The sequence below is a fragment of the Phalacrocorax aristotelis genome, chromosome 19 (assembly GCF_949628215.1).
Source record: "Phalacrocorax aristotelis chromosome 19, bGulAri2.1, whole genome shotgun sequence".
Lineage (NCBI taxonomy): Eukaryota > Metazoa > Chordata > Aves > Suliformes > Phalacrocoracidae > Phalacrocorax > Phalacrocorax aristotelis.
In genome coordinates this window covers 4,735,643-4,756,015 of record NC_134294.1, presented here as the reverse complement: position 1 = coordinate 4,756,015, position 20,373 = coordinate 4,735,643, and the positions used below count along the sequence as shown (strand labels likewise).

At 45.0% G+C, this 20,373-nt stretch overlaps 1 protein-coding gene across 1 annotated transcript in view; it reads left to right on the top strand.

Moving 5' to 3' along the window:
- The window catches only part of TMEM201 (transmembrane protein 201), a 30,014-nt gene that overhangs the window by 4,321 nt on the left and 5,320 nt on the right, over nt 1–20,373 (top strand). Inside the window, exons 2-9 of the mRNA XM_075113832.1 lie at nt 2,151–2,271; nt 2,914–3,108; nt 5,010–5,186; nt 5,789–6,177; nt 6,653–6,856; nt 17,242–17,459; nt 19,086–19,157; nt 20,037–20,327. Coding sequence (XP_074969933.1) covers nt 2,151–2,271; nt 2,914–3,108; nt 5,010–5,186; nt 5,789–6,177; nt 6,653–6,856; nt 17,242–17,459; nt 19,086–19,157; nt 20,037–20,327 — 1,667 coding nt within the window. The remainder of the gene's footprint in view (nt 1–2,150; nt 2,272–2,913; nt 3,109–5,009; nt 5,187–5,788; nt 6,178–6,652; nt 6,857–17,241; nt 17,460–19,085; nt 19,158–20,036; nt 20,328–20,373) is intronic.

Here is a 20,373-nt window from a genome sequence, read left to right as displayed (position 1 = left end):
TTTTTTTTTTTTTTTTTTTTTTGACTGTGCTTTCCACTTCTGTGTTATCCTTGAAATTCGTGCTTCTACCTGCTCTGTGATGTCATGGAAGTAGACTGGTGGTAGGTAGAGACTGAAGTGTTGCATGTCTTATTTCCGTGGGTGCCAGAGGATGATGCCACAGTGGCGTGAAGGTGGGATTGTAGCACTTTCTACAGTACCTGGGACCTGTGCAATAACCTGCATCAGAGGATGAAGTTTAGGTTGTTCTTGCTAGCAAAGTCTAGGCTCAAGGTGCAGTAGGATTTGTATTTTGGTCGTTAATATGCTGAAGCCTATGCATTTTATTTTCCTAACTTTTACACCTATGATAGTGAGATGAAACTAGCAACAACAGGTGTTGCGGTCCATCCTTCATACGGCTGTTTTGACGTATGGTTTGCTTGGCTTTTGGACAACGGGAGCTCATGGATAACTTGGACTAGCAACCTAGATTCCTGTCTGGTTTAAACTCTTTTTTTGCCTGTCAGTTTCAATGATGGTATTTTTAACTCAGATCACTTACTGCTTTGAGCCCCCTTGGCAATGAACAAAGTTGAGTGGTGAATATTCATTTTGAGAGGGGTGTGGGTGTATGCATCTATTCTGAGATGAGAATCTGTCACCCTAGTAGCTCCAGCCATTTTCTGTCAGCATCTGGCAGGGAATCCTCTGTGCACTCTGGCTTTCTAGGCTTCTTTCTGGTGCTTCATTTCAAGCTTATTCTTGTCATCAGTACTTAAACAGGGTGCCCAGCATCACTTGAGCATCACACTGATATTTTGTGAACCAAGTGTCAAGACGTGAAAATGGGAGTAGGGAAGAATCTTCTTAAGGCATCTTCTTAAGAATCTTCTTAGGCATCGAGCTACAAAGGTGATGGCTGAGAGGGAAGCCAGCTTAACTAAGGGGAAAACTACCTGCCCATTTGGTTGCAGGGTGCTGGACGACGTTTCCACAGCATTCAGAAGATGTTTTGCTACAGAGTGTTGTAGCAGCAGAGAATATTTCCTAGAACAGGAAGAAGACAAGTTGCTTTCCAGGCTCTCTGTGAGCCTCCCTGATCACTTGTTTTCACTGCTGCTTGAGAAGCTGTCCAGCGGGAGGCACAGTGATTGCTTGGTGGAGTTAGGCAGCAGACAGGGCTGGTGGCAGCTGGGTCTGCCTGTCTGCATAGCTGCCATAGCGAGTCCCTGCCTGGGCTTTGCATGAACAGCTGCCCTCCCTTGGAGGTGCGACTGGAACGGGCTCTGGTAGACCCAGCCAGCCAGGCTGTGTTGCCTTCACCTGCCAGGAACCTTCATCTTGAGTACTGCACTAAGTTTCAAGACAAATGCAGACCTTCCTTAGCAGGCAGGCTCAAGGGCCAGGCCACCGAATTTCTTTGCTCAAACAGTTGTCACAACCTGTTGCGATGGGACCATGTCACAGCTGTTTCTGTTGTAGTGACTGTTGTTTTAAAAGGATTGTTTTAAAAAAGAAGGGGCTTGTGGATCCAGGTCATTAGCCCTTGTGTTTTTGGTTCCAGTGCACAAAAACTGGACAAGGCATGTTGCTTCCTGAGTTCCTCCTTATGTATCTAAAGCTGTGAAGAAACAGCTATTGACAGTGCCTGAACCTTGGGATAATTTGATAGGCCCTCATCCTTGAAAAATTTTCTGACAAGCAGGGCAGATAAAACTGTAACTGTGAGCCCATTTCCTAGATTTCCAAGTACCATCATATGCAGTTCTTGTGGATCGTAACTTCCATTTCCCAGAATACTGTGTATTAAGCAGGAACTCTACTGCACCCTTCACATATATTAACACTGCTGATATGGAGAGGACTTGCACCCCTAAATATGCCTCTGAAAAACAGCAAAATGAGGTATCCACAAGGTTATTAAAGTTCTGGCATGGCCATGGTCCTAGCACAACGAGATGCAAGCATCAGGCAGAATTTATTTCTACTTTAATAGTCCATCTTTTCATTGCTAAAATGACTACTCTGAGTCATATTGCTAAACATACTGAATGGGAAGATTGATTGGTATTACAGCCTCTATTGTATTTCCCTGTTGGAAAGCCATTGCTTTCCTCTACGTATGCTTAATTCAGTGTTAACGCTTGACACATTTCCTTTCCTACCAGGAAGAAGCCCACACACGTGACAGTGAACTGCTGGTTCTGCAGTCAGGACACAGTAGTGCCGTATGGGAATCGCAACTGCTGGGACTGCCCCAACTGTGAGCAGTACAACGGGTTCCAAGAGGTACTGGCGCAAGTTGCTTGAAGGGTGGCTGGGAAGGTGCATGTTCTGTGGAACAGCGCTTGTGGGAAAGCCCTGCTCATGATTTAAGATGATTCAGGCCCAGTGCAGATGAATACCCCACAGTTGGACAGGTGCCAGCTCTGTGCTGAGCACCTGTGAACTCGGCAGCAGATCACTTGATCAAACTTGAGAAAGAATCCACTGTAGTGGGATGTGCTGACATAGCATGGTAAAGACAAATATTCCTCTCTTGCTTCAAAGGACAAAAAGGGCCTTGACATTTTCACCAATTTCTCTTAAGAATCTTTTTTTTTTAATATATGGAACAATTCTTCCCTGGTTTTGTATTTTGGCACAGCTGAATCGCTGTATTTAGGGTATCAAACAACAAAACCCTTCTTGAGTCAAAATCCACCAGCAGCAGCTGCTTGCAATAGGTGTACAGAACAGTGGAAGGGGGAGAAGATTTGAAGCATTTTGTCTCTCTTTTTACTTACTTCTTTTGTTATGTATGTGAACGCAGGGAGCGCAGAGCTCCTGCCAGAGCTTAGGGAATCTCGTTATCAACCAGAGGATACCTAGCTTTGATTTTATGATCTCATGTTTGCTTTTCCTCCTGCCTCCCTTTTTGCTTCTTGTCAGAATGGAGACTACAACAAGCCCATCCCTGCTCAGTACATGGAACACCTTAACCATGTTGTGTCCGGTGCTACAACTTTCTGTGATCCTACCAAACCGCAACAGTGGGTGAGCAGCCAAATTCTGCTTTGCAAGAGATGCAACAACCATCAAACCACGAAGATCAAACAGCTGGCGTCGTTCTCACCGCGGGAGGAGGTGAGCATTTGTTAGGTACTGGCATCACAGGAGAATGTTTGTCCAAGGCATTCTCATGCATTTTTCTGCTATTCCTGCTCTGAATAATTTGCTCTGTAATAATTTATTTTGTCTGGCTTTGCAAATGGTACCATGCTGCAGCCTAGTAAGCAAGAGGGATAGGAATTTTTCAGTGCTCTATGGAATGATGCTCCAGTAGCCTTCAGAAGCACCATGTGGCACCGCAGTGTAGAGAAGGGTACTGCTGATCGGTGTTGCAAATCTGCCTAATCCTTCTCCAAAGCCAGACTGTAATGACCTGTTCTAGATGGATGCCAGAAGTTGAAGCTTGAGCCCAAAACCAAGCATGCACATTGCTGAGATCAGCTTACAACTCCAGTACTTAGCATTGACCCAGCTGAGCTTACAGGTTCCGGTAGGTACAGCAGCCCACTACTCACCTGGAAGCCTTAATAGATTTTGGTTTTTTCTGAGGCCTTGGCTGCGCTGCTCTGCTTTTACTTGTGGAGTGGGAGAGGAATCTGGTGCAGCCACATTATCTCCCTGGTTAGGCATTTGTATCTAGGAGGGCAAAGGGATTTTACAGTGACAGCAGCAGGATTTCCTGCTGAGCAACTTCTTAGCCTTCCCATTACTTAATATGCATGGAGGACAAAATAGTGGGGTTTCTCCGTCACAGTTTCATGCAGAGAGTTTAGTGCTGCACTCCTTAGCTTTCAACCATGGTCAAGCCTTGGGGTTGTAAGGCTGCTCAGTAGTGGGATGTGTTCATCCTCTGGGTCGCCTAATCCAGCCTGTTTTGTGTAGCTGTAATGAGTTTAATCAGGATGAGTCCCAGAGAACAGATTTAAATTTGATCATGCTTAATGAGAACATCTTTGGCTGATTCCCTTTTCTCAGCTTTATTGCTAGTCCCTGCCTCTTGCCTGACCTATCCACTTGCTCAAGTAATGGCAGCCTTTGACCCCTTTTCAGACATTCGGTGAACAGCAGTGTCTGTGCCAGCTAAGAAACGTTGGACTGTGTTATCCAGTGTGGTTAGATATGTGTGTCAGTGACAGCAGTGGCCTCTCTCAGCATTGCTGGCCTGTCCAGTAAGGGGTCAGCCTGCTGCTACTAGTCTCTCCCATGTGATTCCTTCTCAATTCCAGCAGATGGAGCCTATGAAACTGCTGCAGCAAGCCCTCAGGCCGCTACAATGCCTTTCTTCTTTCTATTTCCCTCTCCCTCTACGTCCTTCTCCCAGAGATGCTGCATGCTTTCAGCTGTATGTTTTTGGCACAAGGATATTTATAGAGGCTGGGAGTGGAGATGGAAGAGCCCTAGAAGCCTCTGTGATAAGTGATGTGTCCACTCTAGTGGTGCTGAAAAACATACCTTTGGCCCTACTCACTATTTTTACATGTGCTATTAATGATTTGTGGAGCTTATTTCACCAGGGCCTTCAAACAATGACAGCCTTCAAGTCTGGGTCTGAAATTTAGAAGGAGCTTGTCTTTTTCTCCAGCACAATGGAGTGAAGGGGCAATAGGTCTTTTGCATCCCCTCATTTGAGGAAGAGAAGAGCAATTCTAGTTTTTTTGTCTCATCTTCTGTGTTGAGTTCATACAGTCTCGATAAAGACAGCAAAATTGGGCTACAGAAATTCAACATCCTGAAATTGGCCACAGCAGCCTTCTCCAAGGGCTTTTTGTCTCTTCTGGGACATGGAGGCTGGGTCAGCTGTATGTGAAGTTGGTTGTATGGCTGGCCTCCAGCTTGGTTGCTGTTGAGGCCTGGTTGCAGGGGGCTCTTCCTCTGGAGACTGGAAGCATGCCTTGCTTGCATGTCAGTAGCAAGCATGATAACTCGCGAGGGACCTGCAGTTCTCACCTACTTTTCCTCTCCTATTCTCTCACCAGGGCAAATATGATGAGGAGATTGAGGTGTATAAGCACCATCTGGAGCAGACCTACAAGTTGTGCCGTCCATGCCAGGCTGCTGTGGAGTATTACATAAAACATCAGAATCGGCAGCTCCAGGCACTGCTGCTCAGCCACCATTTCAAACGCCGTGAGACAGACAAGACCTATACTCAGGTACATGGTGGGAGAGATGAGGGAAGTGCAGAGAACTAGGCACCTCTGCACCTGGGTTTGCTGCTGGGAAAAGGCAGCAGCCTTGGGGCCCTCTAACTCTGGGAGCTTGGGTGCATGGCAGACATTTAGAAGACCACAGGATAGTTGCTACAGATGCTCCTGATGTTAGTTTGAGGTTTTCCTCTTGCTGGTGTCATTCAGTGCAACCAGGCAGTAAATTTAACGTAATAAGAAGAATAGAGTGGAAGGAAAATATTGCGACAGGCAGAAAAGGGGAGGCAGGGAAGCCAATTTATGAGTACAGTGCAGGAAACTACGGAGTACAGGGGGGAAAAAAGAAGTAAGAACGACAGGAAGTGAATGATGACCTTCTCCTTGCCTCACTGCCCTGCCTGACCTTGGCTTCTCTTCATAGCTCTGCTGTTGCTCTTTGGTAGGCTACAACATCTCATGTCATGTCAGTCCAGTAGAGAAACTTATAAGGACTTGAGCAAAACTGTCCAGTAAACCATACAGTCTGGAAGTGTTTCATAAAGCACCAGTTCAAAATCTTACTACAGTTCATTCAGCTTCTGACGAGGTGTTTCTCTCTTCCTCTGCAGAATTTGTGTTCGTCCTCCTCTTCTGCTTCCATAACCATACCAGCTCAGGTGATATTTCTGCGGTTCTTGGCCTTCCTCAGCTGTGCATTCCTGGTTCTGATGGCCTTGTATGGGTCAGGCGACCCCTCGCTTAGTGCAGCAGTCCCTGCTCCTGTCTCCACTGTTCCAGCGTCCGTTCGGAATGGGACTGGCACAAGCTCACATGCAGACTTGGAAAATGACACTTCCGTGATGGTGGCAGGCTGGCGGGAGCTGCTCCACCTGCTCCCAGAGCAGATGGTGGAGAACCTGACCGCTGCATGGGCTTATGGGAAGAATCACCAGATGGCAGTCGTTTTATTTGGACTGTTCACTTGCCTGTTGGCCATGTTCTTAGCTGGGCGGATCAGGTGGGTGTGCTCTTCTCTTCTGCTTTGCTTAAAGGAAAACTGTGTTATGTTGGCCATCTTTTGCCCTGTCTTGACTCAGTGAGCCAGGGGGTAAACATTTGCCAGAATGGCAAATGTAGTACTGGGTGGCACAGTTCTACTTGTTATTCTTTGGGTTTGCCAGCCAGCTGGACAGAGATAGCAGAGCTTGCTTTGGATCTGTGCCTGGGTTCATTCAATTTAAGCTTGAATTCCTGTGAATGAAAAGCTCCCTGTGCAGCTCTGTAATCTGGTAAAGGATGGAACTGACCGATTCAGGTACTTCCCACAGCATTGGGAAGGGCTGCAGATGGTATGACCGTAGTAAGAGAATGTACATAACCTGCTTGGTCTGTGTACCCTCCCCACTTTCCCTCTCCTTGCTCAGGACCAAGGGGGTTCGTTGGTGTTTAAACTCTTACCTTGTGTCTTGTTGGGTTTCTTTTTGGCATTGCAGGCTCCGGAGGATTGATGCATTTGCTTCAGTCTTGTGGATCGTAGTGATGAGTCTGCATTTAGCTGAGAGGTACCTGAAGATGGAAACACCCAGCTGGCTAGACACAGCCAAATTTGGCACCACATCCTTGTGCTGCTTGGTGGGCTTCACCGCAGCAGTGGCTACGCGGAAATCAATGGGCCATCGGAGATACCGGCCCCGAAGGTCAGAGCCAGAGCAGTGACGCTGGGGAAGGAGGAAAAAAAGCCTTGTGAACTCTTTGTGACTGGTGCTTCTCTGTCTTTTTATTTTCCCTTCCTCTTTTTCTTTTTTTTTAATTAGATAAGCAGTGAAGATCTTTTCTTCCTTTATATATATAATTTTTTTTCCTTTTTTTCCCATCCTTGCTTCCCACTGTGCTAGCTGCTTGGAGCATTGCCACTGCTGGTGCTAGCCAAGGAAGCTACTCCTGCTGCCTCCATTCTCCCTTCCTCCTGAATCCTACGTCAGCAGTGCAAATATCCTGCTTCCCCAAAGCCAATTCTTCCAGCGGCTGCTTCACAAACTGCTCCATAAATGCAGCCTCCTCCCCATTCTGCTCCTCCAAAGAGATTCTGGCTTCTGTCCATCCTTAGCCAGTCACAGAGGAATCCTCTGCCCTGATCCTCCATGGGGCCTAGGCCACCTCCAGTTTTCTAATGGTGCTGATCATTTTAATTTTGAACTGATGGGAACTTGCCTCTGGATTCCACGTCCTCGTAACATGTGCTGTAGTAACACTGCATGGTGTACAGGCGTGCGAGGAGGGGACCACATCTAGTCCATAACCTGGTTCTTCTTGCCTTCCACTGTGTAGCATCACTTAACTGCATGCTCTCTCGCTCTGCCTTTCTCCTGTGACTCCTACTTTAATCAGAGGCATCCTTAAGTGCTTTTGACTGAAACTTCAATAATTTATTTAAAAAGGTGCTTTAAAAGGTTATGTAGCTCAGGGTGTCTTGTTTGAATACCTGAAAGCATTCAGCTGTTTTAGGTTAAATTTTCCAATCTACCAGTGGCTGTGGCTTTCTATGCCAGTTTTCTTTGGGTTTTTTACCCACCTCCCACCACAACCCCATGAGAAGCATCTATGTAAAAACACAACTGGATAAAAATGCGTATGTTCTTCCACTCCTCCTGTAGCCTTAGAAAGAGAAGAAATATAGGACTAACAACCACATGCTATGGTATATGATCAGCTTTCATTGTACATCACTATTTATTCAGTCAATGTTTTCCTTATCATTGAGAACACACATTAGGAGGATGTGCTATAGGAAGGGGTGGGAGCCTCTGCTGTGGGACCGCGTAGCAACAGAGATGGATTTTATTGCTTGGAGGGGTCCTTTTTTGAAGTCTGGCATTGGTGCTAATGCTGCTGAAGAAAGGGGTCTGGAAATTGTGACTTAGAGTTGAGTGCCTGGCTGTCCTCTGCTGAAAGCTGGGATGACTGGGTGTTACTGTGTGGGAAGGAAGGAGCTTTCAGCTGCTTGGGTTTTTGTAGGATTAACTTGGTGGGGCCTCTTAGGGTAAGCAGCCTGATTATCCTGCACTGTTTTTTGCAAGGAACTCCACTGAGTTTCTCATCCAGATTTGGGTCTTTCAAGAAGAAATAGCATTGTTACAGAAGATCTGCCATTTTCTTCTGTCCAGAACAGTGCAACTTGACACACTAACAGTCTGATATAAGTTAATTGGGTGTCTTGATCTTCCTACGTATAAACTCTAAAATAATCAGAATGGAGCTCTTGCTACGAAGTATCTGCATCTCCTGCTGAAAGATTCAGACACTACTGGATGCTGCAGATGCTGGTGAAATTATAGAAACTTTTTTAAAGGAAACAAAAGATATTCCATAGATTTTCATAGTTCTTGTTCTTGAAACCGGTATTCATTGTGAAAGCAGAAAGGTAGCACTTAAAAGCTCTGCAGAGACTCGTTAACGACAAGCTGAGCGTGTCATGGAAGGTACAGCTCTTGGCTCAAGGACCATGTGCCTGTAGCTTAACAACTGGCATGGGAAGGGGACACACAAACCTGCTTCCCATATGTGCTCTCCCTTGGAACCTTTTTTCTAGTGCCTTCAGGTAACTGCAATATCCACCTCCAAGCAAAGAGAGCACTTTTCTCCATTCTGGTGCTTGTGAATGGTGCTGCTCTGAGGGTTGTTTACTTACTTGTCCCAAAACGAATCCAGCATCTGCAAAGTCTGGTTCCATTCTTCAGTGTTGCCATCGTTTATCAATCTTGACCCAAAAGGTTTGTCTTCCAACTCACAATCACAGATTGTTCCTTATTCCAGTCTCAGGCTTTCCAAGTGCTAAATAATAACCATTATGTCCCATTTTCCACTAGGATACTTCATTGAATTTAGTGAATTTTTTCAAAGTAAATACTACAAGAAGCCATGTGACTTCATCAAAACAGGAAAAAAAGCCAGCAGAAGCGGGCAGGATCCTTGGTGCTGGGTCAGACTTTCACAATCACTCTGGTGCCTCTTTCCTACTCTCCGTTAGGAGATTTAGTAGGAAACATTCCTTAAAAATCCAGTCTTTTTTCTGTACCTGTCAGCCTGTTGGAGCAGGGAGCTATGTTAAGACAGGTGGTAGGAGGCTGCTGAAAGGACAGGAAGTGACAGGGGAAAAAAAAATATGGGGGACAATTTTGTTCATGGATGTGCTATCGCTCTCAGCTTTCCTTTCAGCACAGTGATCATTGTAATGTTTTTGCCCCTGGAAAACTCGCCACTGCAGCGGCCCTTCCAACACCACTGTTCTGCAGCCCATCTGCTGTTAACAGCGAGGTGGACAATAACACCTAATGAAATGGACACTGGCACCAAATCCGGTGCCAGCTCTGCCGTTCTCTGAACAAGCTGCACAGAAGACCCAGGAAATCTTGAGCTGTTATGTCCGTTAAGTGAAATAAGACATCTAGACTTTTTTTTCCTTTCCCCCCTTCTTCCTGCTTCAGTACTTTCAAGTTTTCCCCATATGTTAAATATAGGAAAAGACTGATGTTTGTATTTAGCTGTGATTTTCTTCTGCACTTACCTATAGAAGTTGGATTCAAAGTTTTTGCCAGCTTCTAGCACAGGACCTTGCAACGGCCTGGTGTGGCAGCAGTGAGCAGTTCCTCTTGCTGCTGTGCTGTCAAGTATGTCCAGGTGATGGGGGGAATCTCTTGTGTAGAAGGATATATTGAGACTGCTAGAAGGAGGAGGGCTGTGAGCAGCTGACAAACTGTTAAAATGTGTGGGGATGGCCATGGTAATGTCATGTTTGATTTCTAATGGCAATATCCTTTTTTTTTTTAATAAGAATAAAATTAATCTGTCCAAATTTTCTTGCCCAGTAGAAAGGAAACACTAAGTGGCAGCCTCTAATGATGCTTTTCAGCCTCTTCAGATGTTTTGCTTTCAGGAGTTGAAAGTCAAGGCTGTATTAAGTTTCACTTTGTCCTATTTCATGTAGCCTCCTATCTCTCCTGAGCAGCTGTTTTCCTGCCTTCTTTTTAGCAGCACTTTTTTTTCTTTCAACTTAAACATGCCCCATCTTTGAGCCCCCTGGGGTCTGGCACCTTTTATGCTGTTTTGCTGTGAAGTGTTACGTTGTTTTCCTCTGCCTGATCTTTTCTTTTATTCTCTTGTCTTTTTTCCTGTGCAGTACTATGATGGGGTGGGGAGGATGCACACTAGATGTCAGGAACAGGCAGTTGGTAGAACTGTGGGAAGGAGTGGGGTTTACACTGTGAAGCCTGAATGATACTGTTAAGAAATATTTTTAGCTCTGTTTCCACAGCAAGTGCAAATCTATACTGAAACAGTTTAAAATCTTTTCATCTGGGAGATATGTTAATTGACATGCAAGCAAGAAATCCATTTGTCTTCACTTTATGCAGAGTAATACAAATGAAGTATATTTACAAGTTGCAGTAATTTTATATGTCAGAACATCAGAAAGCTACTTAGTTTTATGGCTAAGCTGCACAACTGAAGCCCTGGTTTTTGTGGTGCTTTGTCCACAACTTACAATCGAAGAACTCTTGCACTCGTAATTGGAAAAATTTCAAAAGCGAAACCAAATAACAAAACGCATATTGGAGTGTGGTTCAATTTTAATGCCAAAGAAGCTTTTGTCTTGCTCAGGTGGCATCTTATTTTCCCACTTCTTGGTGCCTCAGCATGTCTGTGCTGCTGCATCTAAAAACAACAACAAAAAGAAACCCTCAGAGCCTCAAAACCAAACTTGCAGCAATTGAATTTGTGGTCTTCTAGAGACTCCGACTCTTTCTGATTTTCTCCCATGCCTTGTCTCACATGCTTTTGCTGATGGTGGAGGATGATTGATCATTTGGAGGACAGGGAAGAAAGGGGGAGAAAGATGTTTTTTCCAGAGGTGTTCTGATTTATAAACTGCTAGCATTCGAACTGTACCAGTTGTGTCTCCTTAGACAATTAGGCCTCAAGAAGATCACTTGTAACTTAGCAGTATTTTACTGTTGATTGTTTCTGGGGGGAAAAAAAGGTTAAACCACCACTGCCTTTACTGAGGCTGTTCCTGTAATAACCCAGTGTCGATGCCAAACAGACTATTCTAAACCCTATGCCTTGCTGTAGGTTCTGTAAGCAAGTTGCTTTGCCAACTTTGCGTTTTTCACTTGAGGTTCACTGAGGAAATAGCTCAGCAGTTAGATATACCATCTAACTCTGCCTGGTTGCTTCCCCCACAGTGAGTCCAGCAGAAGGAAACCTATACTTCCAGCTTAGGTATTTTGGTGCAAGTCCAACATCTGAGCACAGTGCCACCATCCCCATGAAGCTGAGGTGCTATTTTGTATGACACATGGGTACGCATTTCCTCCTGCTGAGGGGGGGATAAGAGCTTACAAAGGGCTGGTAACTTACTAACACAGCTGACACAAGTGTCGTCCAGAACCATCTGATCAGTGCTTTGAGCTTCTTGTTTTCACTTAGCTGAACTCTTATGTCAGGCCACAGAGGAACATGTGGTAACCTGTGGTCACCAGATGCAGCTTTGCTGCCCAAGGATTCTCCCAGCCACACAGGCCAGAGCATGCAAACATCTTAACTCAAAAATTAGAGGATTTTAGCCCAAAACCCTCTAATTTCAGGTGCTGCTCTTTTATACTAGCCATGTGCTTGGTGTCTGGACCAGAGGATGGTACTACAGAATGGAGCTGAGGTGGTGAGGGATTGTTAGTGGGTTTGCGTGTCACTTGAAGTCAAATCTGCTCCAGCCCAAAGTGACTGACTCTGGCTCTCACAGTGGCCGTGGCTGATCTGCCAACTCAAAAGCATCTTGTACCCTGCCCAGCAGAGTTGAGTGTGTAAAGGGGCTGATGGACGTTCATTAAGTGCCTTTCCCTGGATGAGATTTTTGACATAATATGGCTCTGCTTCAGTGGAACTGACACAGCTGCAGCCTGGGACAGCAGTGCCTGGATGTCTGCCAGGCCAGTGCTTTTGTCCTTCATTTGCCACCAGTGAGTGTGGCTGGGAATAAGAGGATACTTGGGCTGCACTCTTAAATTTCTGAGCAACTCTGTAGGCTGTCGGTGGGGTTGAGGGAGAACCCAGAGCTAGCAACCAAGCAAGCATCTCTGCTGCTGCTACTTCTGGTCTTCCTGAAGCCCTCACTGACATCAGTGCATGCAAACTGACACCTTTGTGGCCCTTTACAATTCTAAATATGCTATATTTATATCCCATTCTTTCCTTTCTATTAACTCCTCCTTTCCCACATCTGTGCTTTGCATGCCCTAGTGAACTGAGCTTGGGTGTGTCAAAGGGTGAGGACAGGAGGGGAATATAAAAATGGTGTAGTGGTGTTTTATTTTGGCTTTATGCTGAAACTATGTGAATCTAATAATCATGCTTAGATACTCTAGAAAGTATGTATTGATGTATTGTGGACAAATTATTTATACTCTTATAAAAATTAATATAATAGTCAGATGATTGCTCCAGACTGACTCCACTCATGAAAGCAGTGGTATATGGCTTTGCTTTGTTTTTTAAAGAGATGCTGTTGAAATTGTGTGCTGTCACATATAACCTGCCAGTTCATTCCAGGTGTGCTGTCACCTGCAGGTACACTTGGGGCCTCTTTAAGCCACAGCAGATGCTCTCATGTGAAAGGGGCAGTACTCAGTCCTGAAGCGTACCTTGAGTCATCCCCTGTAAAGCCTCATTTGGGACCAAAGCTATGGAGTACACGGGCACCGAAGAGGTCCTCTGAACATTTTTGTCATGCCAGCGTGCCTGGATTTTTGTAGATGTGGGATGTGCGTATACACACACACACCTACCTTGTGCCACCAGCTAGGAGACAAGGCAAAATTGACACCAATCGTCTGTCTGTGCTCTAGAAGGTATGAGTGCAGGACCTGGAGCTGGAGCATTGTCAGCTATAATTCAACCCTCCTTTTTCATCCAAAGCAGAATTTTTAGTCTTGGCAGCTAAAGTGTCTCTCTAAGTCACATATCAAAATTTTAACGTGTCTGAGACCTGTGCCCTTTTTTAGCGTTATTATCCCCTCCCCCTGTGCCTGTTTTTATTGGCTGTATTGCTTGTTATTCCTGATTCTGTCAACTTGACCGGGGGCGCGGGTTAGGGCACTGACTGATGTGATGCAGCAGACCAGACAAGTGACTGCACGTCAGCTCACAGAAACTTGCTTATCTCGCAGCCAGCAGTAAGGCCATCGTGAGCTCCATGTGGGTCCGGGCAGCAGCACCAATGCTGCCTGGAGAAAATGGCGCAGTTAGACATGCATTAACTCATAGCTAAATTATGATGGGACCTTAAGTCCAGAGGAAATATTTTATCCCATGACTGACACATGGTTCCCTTGCTGCCTCAGGCAGATGAAGGTGGGCACATAGAGCAAGCTGCCGCACTGTGACTGCGTGTTACCTTCTTACTTCATTTACTGAATCACCTGAGAGTTGGAGTGGGTCCATCTACAGCCCTGTAGTGTGACCTGACCCACGCTCTCCCATGTCTCTCTCTATTCCAGGGGTGTTGCAGCATCTCTGTTTAAAATGTGAATTAAAAAGGCACACGCATAACGTGTTGTCTTTGGATAAGAGGGAGGTAATGAGACAGGGGAGGGGAGGCTCTGCTGGCAGAAGGTGTTTCTTCAGGACGGTGTACAGTCCCGTACCGTGTAACACTTTCTTTAACCTTCTATTTATTTATTTTTAAAGTATCTGTGTAGCAGAGTTGTGCCCAACTATCTAGTGACGCTGTGATCATTGTAAACACTAAGATACCCAGTTCTCGATGTTCACAATACCAAGTTCTGAAATAAACGGCTTCCGGGCCCTGACTATTTCCACAAACTGTCTGACTCTAGAGCCTTTTTTCCCCCCCCTTCTTCCTTTTTTGGTTACTTTTTCACTGTTACCAGACCCACTGTTATCACAAATGGCTTGGAGCAATGCAGTAGTCTGAGAGCAGAGACACAGCTGCACTGCTGCATTCCAGGGCTGTGATGTGGCTGCTTCCCACCTTATGATCCTCTTGATCTCACCTTTTTTCATCTGCTTCTGAAAGAAGTTTTAGTTCAGCTGACCAGTTCTCAGGCATGAAGCGCATTCCCATGACAGAACACCTGCTTTTTAGCAGCATCTGTCCCTCTTGACATGACAGTGACAAACTCTAAGAGAAGAGCGCATAGAAAAGGAACAGGATTTTGCACATGTTGCAGGAATTTACTTTGTTTAGAGCGGATCAATATTTAAGCCATTCTTCGGTCAGCCTTCAATCCTAAGGCGTTAATATGTTGTGCTTAAAATTCTTCAGCTCTTCTTTGCTAACCAGAAAAATTCCTTTTCTGGATGGTGCAAGACAAATGATTCATCAGCTGCCCAGAGGATCTGACTGCACTAAGTGGGTGAGGTTGAGAAGAAGAGGGGCTGTTGAGCAGCAGAACCCATGGAAGTCCATCCGATCCAAAAAAGTTACAACCTTGGAGAGAGGGTGTGGTTATGAGTGATAATCGATTGTAATATCTTCCAGCCCATTAAGTGAAAAAACTGCCAAAACCCAATAAGCCAGATAAGCTGTTTTCCAGCGCAGGAGGGAGCTGTGTAAAGTTGGATCCTTTTATATCTTTGGGCTAAAGGTGCAAAGTTAGGGAAAAAAAGCCATGTTGTTCACAGGCGGTGCTCTGATTTGGCCCTTCACAGACATGACACAGTGAGTGGTAGGTATCACTCTTTCTGATATGATTCATATCATAGTCCTGAGCTGCACTTTATAATTTCCTTTCGCATTCGTTTTCTCTTACAAAGCTGAGATGGACATGTACATCTGCTATTTACATCTGTATGTCTTGTCGGGCAAATGTGTATGTGTATGTGCACTAAAGGACTCTTCACGTTTGCAAAGCGTGACACCCTTCCCAGGTCCTCTGGAACCTGAAGAGGTTGGGCAGTTTCTGCTGCAAGACTGACGAGTTCCTTGCTGCTGTAAAGGCATGTCCTGCTTGCAAGCACCAGGAAGCTGGTTGCCTCAGATGTTGGTCAGCCTGATTAAGCTGGTCGGGATTGTTGATGTCTGCCTCGTACTAGCAGATAAGTAGTTTTATAAGGTACTTTAAATTATAATCTTAACTCTAGACTGCTTCTTCTGGACATGCTAGCACTGCATAATATTGCTGCATCACCTCTTTAATCTCCAAGAGAATGGCACATGCATAAATCACCTCACAGCACAAGACTGAGATACGTATATTCCTTCACACTCTGATTTACTACTGGCTTTCCTCTGACAGAAGAAGTGCCATGTTCTGCTCTCATCTGTCTCAGTGTTTTCATCAGACGTGAGATTAAGCCTCTAAATGTTGCAGCTTGATTATACGCTGCAAAGTCTGTTATCTCAATTTTAAAATACATACACTTCATACTTCGTTAGTACTTCGTCGTGACTTATTTGACAAGTGTTACCTGTTTCTAACTATACAAAATCCTTAAAAGTGTGATCCTTGAGAGATGTTCGTATTTTAGACTTCCTTTCATGTATTTTATTCACTTGTTAAAAATAATACAAAATTACTATACTTTCAACACTGCAACATTCTTAAAATGCTCATTTTGATGGTATGAGGACTCCAAAGCTGTCTCCTCATTTCTCATGCAATGTAGTCAACTAAACTGTACACATAGGCTAAGATCAGTATGTGATTGCAAGGAGGAGTAGAAAGAAGGTAAAAATAGGAGTAAATTTTTGACAGATTGCTTAGCTTAGGTTGATTTTTAAATTTTAAACTATGGCAAAGATAGGTGATGAAATGGGGGGTCTCAGAAATTAATTGCATAGTTTATTTGCATATAGTAATTGAGCGTGAAATATTGTGGCAGTGCTAGCTGCAAAAACTGTTTAAAATACAAAGCCCCCTCATACAGTTATTTTACCAGTGGAATAGAGGTCATTTTATGTCTGTAGTCCTTAAAAATCAAGGTAACCAGTACAGGTAACCCTAGAAGGTTTTGTCTGTTACCTCTTGTCTCATGTTCCCAAGTTGGACACGCTGTTCTGCGGCTTCCCTCTTTCACTTGGAAAGAATCCATTGAAAACAGCTTACAGACCTAGAAATACAATTGCCATTATTATTGCCAATTTAAATTTTTTCCAGGGACTATAATAGAGATTACTTTTTTACGGACTAGAAGCAAGACACTTGGAGCGTACGCTGTAGGAGCACAGTTCCCCTCTGAGTGACTATGCTAGTTTGTGGCTAATCATGATATGCAGAAAAAGGAAAATGTAATGGTTCAGGGCTCAGTTTAGGATTGGAAAACCCAGATTTTTGTCTCTGTTCTATCACAGGATTTTTATGTGACCCTCAACAAGTCACTTAGCTTCTTTTTGCTTCTCTTTCCCATCTGTAAAATGAGGGTAGTGAGTCTTCCTTACCTCACAGAAGTATAAGAAAGGCAAAAGTATTAAAGAGGGTTGAATGTTAGTTTTAAAACAGGGCTCTTGTGCCTAAATCTTTATCTAGGTACCCATAAAAATACTTTTCTCTATACTGGCATCAGAGGTGAGATCTTGATTTGGTTTCTAAAGACAAAAAGACTGTAGATAACTCCTTGCTTCCCACAGTCATGACATCTCTCAGCATGTTGTTTGCATGTGCACATAACAAACAAAAGATATACTCTGTTGTTGTTCCTATGTGTATCTGGACTTTGTAAAGTGTTCTGGTGGTCTCTGGGTAATTTTCCCATCCAGGGAGAGAACCAAGCTACTATGCCTATTGGCACCCGAGTTCTTAAGCTGTTCCACCATTTTACTACCCTGTATTGTGGGACAGGTTGCTGCACAATAATTTAAGTTAAGGTTGAGCAGTTCTTCCTTCCCCAGTTTCAAAGGTGTAGGAACATTCCTGTAAACTCCTAAGCATTCTGCATCTTGCGCTCCTGCACTGAAAGACCGATACAAACCTGATAACAAAGCAAGTGTTCATGCAAGAAGTACAACTGAGAGTGACTTACTGGAATGTACTCATTGCTAAATGTCTGTCATACGTATCATTTGCAGGTACCTTTCTGGAGATTCGATTACTCTCTCTCCCAGCGGTACTGGGACTGGCTTCCCTTCCTCTGCTACGTCTCTCTTTGTCCCAACACCACCCAGTATTCTCCAACTGACAAACCAACAGCTCTTCAAATCCCCACGCAGGACTCCTTCTTCCTCTCTTCCTGGTCGTCTCAACAGGGCACTCTCACTGGGTACCATCCCCTCCTTGGCCAGAGCAGGTAAGTGTGCACGGAGCTTTCTGCCCCGATGGAAATGACAACAGGGCGGTACAGTGCTTCAGAAGGAGATGGGTTGTGAGGTATCCACATGTTATAGTCCTGTATGAGGATTGCTGCTCCTGTGGCACAGAGGAGTATCCAGCGTTGGTAACTGGTTTTTGGCATTAAGAAATTATGCAGCATACCATTGCCATCTTGGTGAAACAAAAAGTCTCACTGAGTGCCTGCCTGCTGCAGGTTTGCTGAAGCCCAGAGGCTTCTGCTGGCATTCATGGCAGCATGGCACAAGCTACAGGTCTATGTGTGGAAGAGAGACAGAAGGAGCAGTTAGACATGGGAATGGAGAAGAGCAGCTTTTGGAAGTGATTGGGAGCATTAGGATAACTGATCTGGCAAGAGCAATCGCTCCCTTCCGTCCAGCTGCTTTGTGTAGTTTGCTTTTCTTGCTACAGCTGAAGGGAGCAGAGCTGAAGGCAGGCTTTTCCCTAGTCTGGATTTGATATGCTTTAGCACAACTATTGAAGCTGCTTTAGAGACCCCATTTCCTCCTGTTTTTAAGGGCTCTGTGTGATCTAGGGAAGGTTTATGGGCCTAAGGAAGGTCTCTCTCCCAGTAACTCAGTAAGCCCTCAGTTTTGCTCTGCTTGAAACTAACAGGTGGGAAATAATGTTCAAATGCTATTCTCTATCCAAGGAAAGCTAAGCTTTCCGTGTCACTAACTGATTACCAGAAGGTCAGAGCCCAACGTGTAGCCGTTGCTAGAATAACACTGCAGCAGAGAGATCAGTCTTGCAGGGATTTTTTAGTTCATTTGACATTTCTCTAGCTCACACTGCTAGCAGTTTCACCAGATCCACTAAGAGCAAGAGAAAGACCAGCCGTGCAAACCTTTCAGCAGCGTGGCAGCTTTTGGCAGAGCCTTCACCTTTCTAGTTACCTAACTGGCACTGGAAGGGGAGGTGCAAAGGCACCAGACGGCTGGGATTTTCCCCTTCGTGCTGAACCACCCTTGTGAAGTCTGTGCTTTCTTTCGCTAAGGTGCAAGGCCAGACAGCCTGGGGAGAGCATGCTGTTGGGGCTGAATATTTTTTGCAAACAGCAAGGTTTTCAACTTCCAAAGCTTTTTGCCAATAATTATGTAAATCAAGTGCCTAAGAAAATTTATTTAAGCTCTGAGGTTTCATTTGTAGCACTCCTTTTTTCTGACTTCAGTACTTTTCATTGATATTTTTTTCTCTGTCTCATTTTTATGGCTACCATGCCTGACAGCTAGATGGGAGTTTATCTCACCCTGTGATCTACCCTTAAGGCTCTTTTCATGAGAAAAGGGTACAACCATACCTTCACCTTCTTCCTTTTAAAATAGAGCCAAACCAGGCTGTGATACAGTCACAGGGTTATTTTTGGAGCCTGCTGGACAGATCTGTTCTGCTGCAGCTGGGAAAAGTGGATTATTCTGACACTGGCATATAGCCTACCCAGGAAAACAGGGACATTTTTCCTGCCTACGTTTACCACCCCTCCCCTTCTCAGACTGATGACAAGATGATGCAGCTACATTTCTGAAGGATAGACCTCCAGTAGCTGAGCCAGCTGAGTTCAAACTGTTTCATTTTTGCTTTTTAGATTCTGGCTACTTGTTCAGCGGAAGTCGACCGGCCTCGCAGTCATCTCAGTCTAAGGAATCGCCTACATCAGGTAAGGCAGTAGGCCTTCCAGAGCAACTGTCTTTGCAGGATTTGCAGTGAGTGGGTTGAAACACATGATCCAAGTTTAATTCTTTCCTCCCTGCTCACATCCCAGTGTAAATGTCAGTTTTGCTGTTAGAAATGCTGCAGAGAGAGTTCCCACTAAGAGCGGGATCGCATTAAAATACGGTGCTAAATGTGTTGTATGTCCTTCTCCCTGAGAGCTCACAGTGAAATCAGGGAGACAAAGCAAGGATCCCTTCCCTGCTCTACAGCTGAGTTGAGATTGCTTTGATAGGAGACTTAAAACTGTTCCTAGGGCAGCTCTTTTGTTTCATTTTCCTTCCCCAGCCCCAGGAATTGCTAATTTGGCTGCCCTGTCTGCTCTGCCCTTTTGCTCCTGTGTCCTACAGTGACCTGTCTGTTGCCCTCCTGACCCCAAATGGATCCTTTGGCTGTTTGTCCTGCTTAAGTGTTTGTGGCTGGAAATGCAGTCACAGCCTGGGGTAATGCCATTGTGCAGACCTCCTCACATCCTGATACACTTTCCCAACAGCCTTTAAAGGACGTGCCGGAACAGGTAATTTACCTGCAAAACAGTATGTGTAATGCAGGCTGTCCTGAATGGACACAACTGAGCAGAGAGAAACCTCACCCAGCTCCTGATAAACTCATCTCTAGTCTTAAGTCGCTCTTGAGTGTACCAAAGTGCAGCTGGAATTTCTCCATGTTTTGCAGTGTGGGCACGGGAATAAATAAAGAATTTTAGATATGTTGGGCATTTGCAACTCCCGTTCCTTTTTCTTGTACGAATTGTTAAAGAAAACTGTGCCTATTGTATTGGGATTATAATCTCATTATTTCCTCTTTGGGGATGTTTCCATTTCAGAGCACTTCTCCCTGCTGTCCAGCAGCTGTGCTCCCTCACGCATCCCCTCTCCAGCACCATCGGTGGCTGGCTCTGTGACTTCCAGCTCAAGTTCCTTGCGGTACCGCCGGCCACTCATCAGCCCTGCCCGCCTGAACCTGAAAGGACGGAAGCTGCTGCTTTTCCCATCTCAGAATGAGGCTCTGCTCACCCCAACTAGCTCAGAGGAACACACCCACTCAGACAGCAACCTCTTTGCCACCGAGTTGTCCTCCTTTCCGAAGAAGAACCTCGGCAAGTGGGGAATGCATGGTATGCTGGCAGCCTGCTGCACTCCTGGAAATGCATTTGTAGGAAG